This window comes from Cotesia typhae, unplaced genomic scaffold, assembly GCF_013202065.1.
Source record: "Cotesia typhae breed Kobodo isofemale line unplaced genomic scaffold, CoteBio_Ctyphae contig_20, whole genome shotgun sequence".
Classification (NCBI taxonomy): domain Eukaryota; kingdom Metazoa; phylum Arthropoda; class Insecta; order Hymenoptera; family Braconidae; genus Cotesia; species Cotesia typhae.
This window is the reverse complement of record NW_027423725.1, coordinates 425963-435371: the sequence shown is the minus strand read 5'-3', so window position 1 is coordinate 435371 and position 9409 is coordinate 425963. Positions and strand designations below refer to the sequence as shown.

General features: G+C 31.2%; 3 protein-coding genes across 3 annotated transcripts; 1 reads left to right on the top strand and 2 right to left on the bottom strand.

The window, feature by feature from the left end:
* Positions 1-172: 172 nt before the first annotated feature.
* On the top strand, positions 173-3199 carry LOC141537867 (ranBP-type and C3HC4-type zinc finger-containing protein 1-like). The gene is made up of 8 exons (XM_074259060.1): positions 173-903; positions 978-1170; positions 1251-1324; positions 1833-2062; positions 2212-2323; positions 2458-2637; positions 2723-2965; positions 3059-3199. Exons 1-8 carry the CDS (start codon positions 673-675, stop codon positions 3134-3136), a joined length of 1341 nt encoding a protein of 446 aa, XP_074115161.1. The 5' UTR covers positions 173-672; the 3' UTR covers positions 3137-3199.
* Positions 3150-9377, bottom strand: LOC141537868 (large ribosomal subunit protein uL10m-like). The gene is made up of 3 exons (XM_074259061.1): positions 9218-9377; positions 4099-4611; positions 3150-3418 (listed from the first exon to the last, which is right to left on the bottom strand). The coding sequence occupies exons 1-3, from the start codon at positions 9237-9239 to the stop codon at positions 3219-3221; spliced, it is 735 nt and encodes a 244-aa protein (XP_074115162.1). The 5' UTR covers positions 9240-9377; the 3' UTR covers positions 3150-3218.
* On the bottom strand, positions 5804-9111 carry LOC141537865 (partitioning defective 3 homolog). Its single transcript, XM_074259055.1, has 2 exons — positions 8969-9111; positions 5804-8888 (listed from the first exon to the last, which is right to left on the bottom strand). The coding sequence occupies exon 2, from the start codon at positions 8516-8518 to the stop codon at positions 6026-6028; it is 2493 nt and encodes an 830-aa protein (XP_074115156.1). The 5' UTR covers positions 8519-8888; positions 8969-9111; the 3' UTR covers positions 5804-6025.
* Positions 9378-9409: the final 32 nt, after the last annotated feature.

The window sequence follows — 9409 nt, the reverse complement described above, 5'->3', positions numbered from 1 at the left end:
ATATTGTATGTTACTTTAATGGATTAAGAGTTTGATTGAGATTTTGAAATAATTTTATTATGTAAATATTCATTTTAGAGATTAATAAAGATGTTATTTTTCCAAAGAATTTTTATTTTTTATTTTTATTTAAATTAAATATAAAATTATTTTTTTATTTTTTTTTAATATTAAATTAGAACTAAAAAATATTTTTTAAAAATTGCACTTATTAAGAGTTTTCAAAGTTTTTTTCAAATGAAATTTTTTTTTTTATTTTTTTTTAATAATTTTTTTAATAAAAATAATTCTAAAAATTATTCGATGTCGGCTAACTTTATTTTCATGAAAAATAAAGCTAAATGAAAATAATTTTAGTGTCATTTTTTTTTTTTTTTTTAGTTTTAAGGTTCGAATACGTCTCGTAAATTTCGCGCCAAAAATTTAAAATTAACTACAGCGTCTTTATTGGCGCGGGAAAATATTTTAATATTTTTATTCGCCACTAGGGGGCGCTAGACCTCGTCGCATTTTTTTTTTTTTTTTTTTTTTGGCGCGATCGTCATTTATTCAGTATCTCGATTATAAAATATCAACTTGCCCAAGTATTTAATTAATTTTTTACACAACAAATAACTAAATAAATAATTATTAATTATTACAAAAGAAATATTAATTTGATTGATTTAAAAAATGTCAGAAATTAATAAAGAAACTATGAACGACATAATTAAAGTGTCAAGTTCAAGTGAAACTGAAAATTTCGAAGACGCCGTTGATGAAGCCGGAATGCAGCTTGATGTTGAACCTGAAAAAAAAATAAAAACTGACCAAGAAATGCAAGAAGAGATTCAAGTCGAGCAAGTTGATGAAAAAATGATTGAAGTCAATGTATTCATCAATGCCGCCCCAGAAATCATTCAGGTAATTTTTAAAAATTTACTACGCAGTTAATTTATTTTTTTAAATTTCTAAATTAAAATATTGATGCTTGTCAGGTTCCGAACAAATTGACAATTGCTGAATTGAAAACTGAAATTAATAAAAAATTTAATGTTGATTTTGATGAACACCGCTGGGTCATTGGTGAACTGCTGCCTGCTGATGAATTGATAACACTGGAAGCGCTTCAGGTTTCACCGATTCCAATATCAATTTCATTGTTTCGACTAAATGATAATTTGAAGCCTGGTGAGTTTTTTTTTTTAGTCTTTTATTTTTTTACTAGGTCGCTAATTTAATTTATGGAAATTATTTTTATTTTATTTCAGTTGAAGCTGATAAAAATGAAGTCGACGAAATGATACAGAATCAGTACGCAGAAGCTGATAATCTTGATACTTTGGTACGTTCATTTTAAAATTTAAAATTAACTATATAATAATAATAATAATAATTATTATTATTATTAACTTTGCAGTTACTATGTGACTACCTTAATAATATAATTTACTTTTATCAATTATTTATTTTAAAATTCAAATTTTTTTTCTATAATTATCTTTTAATTTTAATTAATAATTTAATTTTTTATTTTGTTTTTATTGTCATAATTATTTTGTTATTTTCATGAACTATTTAATAATTTAATTTGTGTTGTATTATTAAAACTATTATTAATTATTTATTATGAAATTTATAACAATAATTTTTTTTTTAATTTATATCTATTATTTTTTTTTATCGTCATAATTGTTTTGTTACTTTCATCATTTTTTTTTTTTTTTTGTAATTTTTATTAATTATTTATTTTGACGATTTTTTGTGATTGTTATCTATTATTTAATTAGTTACTTCTTATTTTATAGTTTTAATCAGTTATTTTATTATTTATTCTCTTTTTTTTAATCCAGGTAATTGTTGAAGGAGAGCGTGATTGTTTTGAATTAGACGAAGCTTGTGCATTACCAGAACCAAAAATCACTAAAATAAAAAAAGATGATTCCGAGTACAAAGAATTGATGAAGCTGGAAGATTATGAGGCTGTCCCGAATTTAAACGCCTTTGAATGTCCAATTTGTTTTGATTTTTATGAACCGTTTCAAGGGGTTGTTTTGCGAGATTGTTTACATTCTTTTTGCAGGTATTCTATTTTTTTTTTTTTTTTTTTTAATAATTTACAATAATATTTTTTTAGATATTCAATTAGTTAATTTTTTAATTTATTAATTTTATAATTTATTAACTTTTTAATTAAATTTTTTAATTTAATTTAATTTATTAATTTTTTAGAGAATGTATTGAGAGCAATGTTAAGTTGAATGATGATTTTGAAGTGAAGTGTCCTTATGCTGATAATAGATATGCATGTCAATCTATTTTACAAGAAAGAGAAATCAAAGCAGTAAGTTTTTGGAATTTTTTTTTTAACTAATATTTTCTCTAATTCCGATAAATAATTTAATCGGAATTTTTTCTTAATTAATTAATTAATTATTATTATTATTATTATTATATATAAATATATTTTTTTTTAAGCTTTTGGGAAAAGATTTATACGATAAACATTTAGAAAAGTCATTGAAGTATGCCGCATTAACGAGCCCAGAATCATTTAATTGTCGTGCAGCTGATTGTGATTACTGGTTCCTGCGCGACAACGACCTCAACCATTTTTTGTGTCCTAAATGTGAGAAGACTAACTGTCTCACTTGTGAGGTAATTATATAAATTTATATTCTTATAAAAATCTAATTAATAAATTATGAAATTATTATTAATTAATTACGTGGTAAACTTTTAGGTAATTCATGAAGGCCGTACTTGCTTTGAATACCAAGATGACCTGGTAATTGCAAATAATCCCGACGAAGCTAAGCGTCGTACTACTGAACAATTAGAAAATATGATAAAAACTAAAAAAGCTATGCCGTGTCCAAAATGCGGGATCATTTTGACCAAAGTCGACGGCTGTGACGGTATGAAGTGTACAGTTTGTAAAACAGCTATTTGTTGGGCTACTCGCGGACCTCGTTGGGGACCTGAAGTACGTTTTATTTAATTTAAAAAAATTTTTTTTTTGTTTCTATAATTCTATGATCGAATGAATATAAATAATTGATAAAATTAAATTTTCTAGGGCCAAGGAGACAGATCGGGTGGCTGCAAATGCGAACCATATGCGAAATGTCACCCTGACTGCCACAACTGCCATTAAAAAATTGAATAAATAATTTTTTAACGTGAACAAATTTTATTGTTATTAATTAATTGATATTTAAGAAGAATTATAAAGATTATCAGTTATCCTTATCCTTATTGGCGATTGCTTCTAATCGAGAGACTAAAGTCGAAGGATGATGGTTTAATTGCCGACAAAGATTCGCGCCTGCTGCTGTCTGGATAGTCTGGACTAATTTTGCGCGTTCCTGATCAAGATTCATGGTCCCGTACTTCATAAAGTCCTTGATACTCAAGAGGACTCCGTCTAGGATACCGGCTGCAAAAGGTTTTTTTAATTAATTGTAATATTAATATTAATATTAATACTTCGCGTGACAAATGCCAAAAAATTTTACAAAATTTTTTTCTGCCTATTATTGCTAATATATTTTAAGTTTTAAACTAAAAAAAAAAGTTTTGATTTTTATAATCAACAAAAAATGTAAGTAAAAAATTTTCAATTAATTGAGCACATATTTAATAAATTTAAGAATTTTTTAACAAATAAATTATGACAAAAAAAAAATTGACATCTCGAAATTTGAAAAATAAAAAATACAATTTAAAAAAATTAATTTCTTTGTTAAATAAAATTAAAAAATTAAGTAGTGACTGCTAAGTTTAATCTCATAGTAAAAAAATATTTTTTTTAAATTGCACTTGAAATTTAAAAAATTTTCTAAATGTCAAATTTTTTTTTTTAATAATTTTTTTCAATAAAAAAATTCTAAAAATTTTCAATGGGTAATTTAATTTTCATAAAAAAAATTTTGTAAGCCAAAGTGCAATTTTTAAAAAAAATTTTTTAGTTCTAATTTAATAATAAAAAAATTATTTTATATTTAATTTAAATAAAAGTAAAATTGTCAATAATTGGGGCTTATATCTAATGCCCTTTTAGCATTTGTCACGCTAATTATTAATGATGATAATAATAAATAATGTAATGGTAGTTACCCATAAGAATCATGTGCGGATTCTGCTTTAAAATTTTCATCAAAGCAGGCACATTAGGCTCTGCGCTGAAAATAATTCTTCCTGGAGCGCTGAACAGAGGTATCACCGCTTCAAACCTTGAGTTCTTCAGCGCCAGCTTGTAGATAGATTTTCCGTAATACTTGAGGTACATATTGGATTTGCGAATCTGGATTCTCATGTCGAGCTCGTCTCTCGCCTTGGTGGGGTTCATGTGGAAAAATGCGATCATACGGGAGTTGTTGTACCAGTTCAAGCATTCTCGGGCGATAATCTGGTCATAAGGATGCGGAGCTTCCAAGGCTTTGTTTTTCTTGTTGGCATTCTCGCAGAGCTCCCAGATTGGTGTCGGTGGACGTGTTGCCTCGTAGAATGGTGTCACGAATTGGTCCATTACTGCACGAGCGTAGTGCAATTTTTTAGGCTTGGTGATATTTATTTTTCCACGGAATCGCTTTTGGACTACGTCGACTTGCTGACGGATTTTTAGAATTACTGAAATTTAATTTTTAAATTTAATAATTATTTAGAAATTTATAAAAATAATTAAAAAAATTTTTTTTTATTATTTAATTAATTAATTAGATTATTTAAATCTTTTTTTTTTCTGAGTACTAAATATTTTAAAAATAAATTACACTGATAGAAAAATTTATAAAAAATTAATAAATTAATTTATTTAGAAAAAAAAATTTTTTTTTAACTACAAAAAAATATTTATAAAAATTTTATTTAATTATTTGAATTAATAAACGCAATATATTAATTGTAAATATTTTTTAATTATAATTTAATAATTTTTTTATCAAAAATAACTTTTTAAGTTTAATTAATTTTTTTTTTAAAAAAAAAATGTTGGAGATCTAGTAATACACACATACACATGCATTGTACTCGCGCATACTCGCCGCGCATGACTAGCTGTTGCCTCACACATAACTAATAGCACGCTGTAATTCATAGCAAAATAAATTTCACTCAATTAATTTAACACATTTCACATTAATTATTTCCAAACCCTGCCAAACTCCTACAAAAAAAAATATTAAATCCAAATAAAATTAAAAAAAAAATTTTTTTCAAACTATTAAAAAATATTTATTAATAATCTAATGTTAAAAAATCATTTTTTTAATTAATTAAAAATATTAATAAATTTGGTAATTATTTAAAATTTTTTTGAAAATTAAAATTTTTTTAAATTGTAAAAGTCAATTTTTTTTAAAACTATTTAAAAAAAAAAAAAAAAAAAAATCAAATAGAAATTTCGTTCAAAAATATGAAAATTAATATATTTGACCCCACTTGTGAATGTCTACCGATTTTTTAATAATTTTTTATCAAAAATAATTTTTTTCAACTATTAAAAAAAATTTTTTAAATTATCTACCATTAAAAAATAATTTTTCAATTAATTAAAAATATTAATAAAAATTCAAATAAATTTTTTTCACTAATTAAATAATTATTGATCAATTTTATTTATTAACATTTAATAAATAAAAAAATAAAAAAGTTAAAAATAAATTTAACAATTTAAAAAACCTAAATTAAAAATTAATAAAATAATTTATTAATTATAATTAAATATTCTATAAAATAAATTCCAAAAAATTAGTGCTAAAAAAATACGTATTTATTCAATAACATGATGCATGTACATGTATATTAATGTCAATTAAATCGAGTAAAAAACAAAAAAATAATGATAATAAATCTACCTAAAAATATAAATATATACACTAGTAATAAATTCGATTAATACTAAAAAAAACTGTCTTTTACAAAAAATCGGAATATCTTGATCCACCACTACAAACTAATCAATACATATATATAATAAAACATATATATATATATATAAGGCACTTTGGAACGTTTTGATAATACCTAAAAAAAAAATCTTAATTTACTGAATGTAATTGATCGTTCCACTCATATAATTATTATTATCCCTGGACTCAATATTATCCCCCAAATTAAGACTCTTTCGATTCTTAACCAGTCTCAAAATCGCGGAGACCTTCCCCTTCTTCTTGCTGCGTTTATCTAGCGCATTAAGAGAAGCCTGCTTAACATCTCCCCTGGAATTATCAAAGCCGCCTTCTTCCCTTCCTTGAGAATAAAAAGGATTCCTGTCATCATCCACAAGCCAGTGCTTCCTGGGCTTAGTCGCCTGAAATTCCGGACTCTCAGTAGCTTTCTTCTCAAAGCGCCTCCTGGTGGCTTCAAAACTGGTGGACTCAGTGACGACTCCGCTCCCTGGATTGATCTCCCTGGAGACAGCCGCTGCGGCAACTTCCGCGGACGGCGGCTTGTCCTCCTCGTCCTTGTTCTCCTTGAGCTTCTTATTCCGCTTGTAGGTGTCCGTGTTTTTAGCATCTAGCGTCGCGTGTCCTTTCTCGGACATGCTCTGCCTGCCCACCGCGTCCCTGGCGAACTTCCCCGAGAACTCCGGGAACTCCAGCGACAGCTGGCTGTCATAAGTCGGGTCGTCCGTGTACTGGCTGTCTTTATCCGAGCTCCTCTTGTCATTCGAATCCTCCAGCAGAATATTCTCCGCGCGGGTGAACAACTTCTGGCTCATCGACTCCCTCCAGGTCTTGTTGGTCGCCAGACAGTAGCTCTCGTTCCTAGAATTTTTATTATACTGCTCAGTAAGTCTGTCAATCACCGGGTTCCAAACCGGGCTTAAATTCCCATTATCCAGCCCGTTGTCTCTCCCTTCTTTATCATCAATGTAAATACTGTTCGCGGTCTCCACCTTGCAGCCACCCATTCCACTGATCAGCTCCTCTTGGTACTTCTCTCCCTCAAAATTCCCGGAGACTTGCCTCGCGATTTTCAGACTAATGATCCCAGTGGTAGCACTCTTGCTGTTGATCATCGCCCGCCTCAAAGTGTCCATAGCTGCCGAATTGCTGAGCCCTAGCAAAGACTCGCCATTGATCTCCAACAGCTGATCATTGGTCATCAGCCTGCCGTCTCTGGAAGCCGCTCCGCCATGCAGAACGCTTTTAATAAAAATCCCAAGGTCGTGATTCAAGTTAGGATCGTTGGAAGTCTTACCTTTGACACTCACTCCCAGGCCTGCTTTTTCAGAATCAAACACCGGAATGTCCAAGTTAATATGTTTGACCTTCTTCTTAGGAGATCTGAGAATCTCAACCTTCTCGTCCCTCTCCTTGCTTGGAGAACTGGCTGTCTTCCATCTGGACTCCTGCATCGGCTGGATGGCTTGCTCTCTCTGTCCAGAGTCATTCAAATTGCTCTCCTCTTGCCGAGAAACAACCATCCGGACCTTTCCTCCTGGAGGAATGTTCCTCAGAAAATTAACCACCTCGTCTTGACTTTTACCAGTCATTTCAATGTCGTTGACCTTGAGCAATCTGTCTCCGGATTTAAGCTGCCCGTCGCTGACCGCAGCGCCTTTTGTCAGGATATTCTTGATGTAAATCGGCATATGTCCGCCGGCTGGGTTGTCTCTGGTGGTGACGCTAAACCCCAAGCCGTCGCTGCCCTTAGTAAGTTCAATTTCAATCATCCGACCTATTTTTCTAGTATTAGCGCTCTGCAGGACATTGTACGACGAGATTTTCTTCTGCAATTCCTCAGGCTCGGACTTTTTAGCCTTGACCACAGAAATTTTCAAACAGGGATCGTTAGTGCAAGACCTGAGGATCTCCTGGACCTTCTGGAAGTGAACCCTCAGCAAATTCTGGCCATTAATCCCGATTATCTTGTCGTCAACTTCAATCCTTCCGTCTTTGGCTATCCTGCCGTTGGGATAGATCTTCTGGACCTTCAGCCCTTGATCGTTGCCCTGGAGGTCGTAGCAGGGCATCATGTCAACCCCCAGGAGCCCAGGTTCATTTTTAATCACAATTTCCTGGACCTCGGTGCGCTCCGGACGCTCGAAAGACGGCGCATCTTGGCCCAGAGGCTCGCGCCTTCGCAGCTCGCGGGGCAGCGAGAGCGCGTTGTAAGTCATATGCTCCCGGTTGGACAATGCGTGCATAGATAGTCTCTTTACGCTCTCTCGCTTTATGTTACCCAGCGTCCGGTGGTCTCGGTAGCGCACTTCCTTGTCGCCGAAGAAGTCCGGGCTGTTTGTTCCTACGGAGCTTGCTCCATCGCCGTGGTTGTCTCCTGTGGCCAGGTGCGCGATTATCTGCTCCCGGTCGTCCGCTACGTCGCACAGCCTGTCATCTGGGTCCAACAGCCCTCCCCCGGTCAATGATGACAGGCTTGTTATCACTGGTCCGCTGTCCGGGGTTGATAATTTTCCTGTTGCTTTGCGGTAACGGATTATTGCTTCCCGCATCAGGTCTTTTACTAGCAAGCTGCCGTCTCCGCATGGGACCACTACCCTCACACTGTCGAAGCAAACTGTCACCTTCATTTTTTCATATTTAATTATTTTTTTTTTTTTTTTTTTTTCTATTTTTTTAATAATAAAAAAAAAAATTTTTTTTTTTAATAAAAAAAAATTATAAAAATTTTCAGACGTCAGCTAATATTTTTTTTTTTTTTTTTTTTTGAAGGAATTTTTTGACACTTTGTTAATTTTTTAAGCACTCACTAAAATGTTCTTGTAAATAATTATTAAATAAAATACTTCAGCTGGAGAAAAAGAACACACTTGTATGTCACGGACAAGAAAGTTAACCCAAGGTGGGAATTTATTATTCTAAACGTGGTATGGCTTTTTTTTTTATGAATCACAGTTGACATTGCCTGACTTCCATACTAATACATCACCACACCTGTTTCTGGAAAAATAAAAAATCTTGTTAGAAAATATTTGACTTAATAATACATGCATAAATAATTAACAAATAAATTTACTTACGGGTTTTGGTGCTAAGATCACTTTCAGAGATTTTTGATACTTTTTTAACAGATAGATAAATACGAGACGCACACGCTAGCAGCCATTTTGTTTCAAGTCCGTTCCTTGATTTTGTGGGTTGTGGGTATATATATATATAAGTTTGAGGGGATTTGTTTTTAAAATGGCGGAACGAAATCGAAAAAAAAATTCGGCGAAATTTATAGCGATTATTGAAAAATGTATTTTTTGGTTTTTTAAAGTACTTACCTCGAGAGGATGACAGGGCCATGGTGAACCGGATGACGAGAAGTGTAGCTTGGAAATGTTATGATGACAATTGATTATTCGGAGAGTTAACGCATGCAACCGCTCTGCTGCATCCTTTTTTACTGAAGAGTCCCGTTCTACTGTTCCTATGTTTTGTTTTTTAAGTAATTGTAATTTTTTTTTTTAGTTTTT

Coding starts and splice junctions, on each gene's coding strand:
- LOC141537867 (XM_074259060.1), top strand. CDS start 673: ATGTCAGAAATTAATAAAGAAACTATGAACGACATAATTAAAGTGTCA. Junction 1,325..1,832: donor CTGATAATCTTGATACTTTG/GTACGTTCATTT, acceptor TTTTTAATCCAG/GTAATTGTTGAAGGAGAGCG. Junction 2,324..2,457: donor AAGAAAGAGAAATCAAAGCA/GTAAGTTTTTGG, acceptor TTTTTTTTTAAG/CTTTTGGGAAAAGATTTATA.
- LOC141537865 (XM_074259055.1), bottom strand. CDS start 8,518: ATGAAGGTGACAGTTTGCTTCGACAGTGTGAGGGTAGTGGTCCCATGC.
- LOC141537868 (XM_074259061.1), bottom strand. CDS start 9,239: ATGGCCCTGTCATCCTCTCGAG. Junction 4,612..9,217: donor GGCCCTGTCATCCTCTCGAG/GTAAGTACTTTA, acceptor ATTAAATTTCAG/TAATTCTAAAAATCCGTCAG. Junction 3,419..4,098: donor TCCGCACATGATTCTTATGG/GTAACTACCATT, acceptor AACCTTTTGCAG/CCGGTATCCTAGACGGAGTC.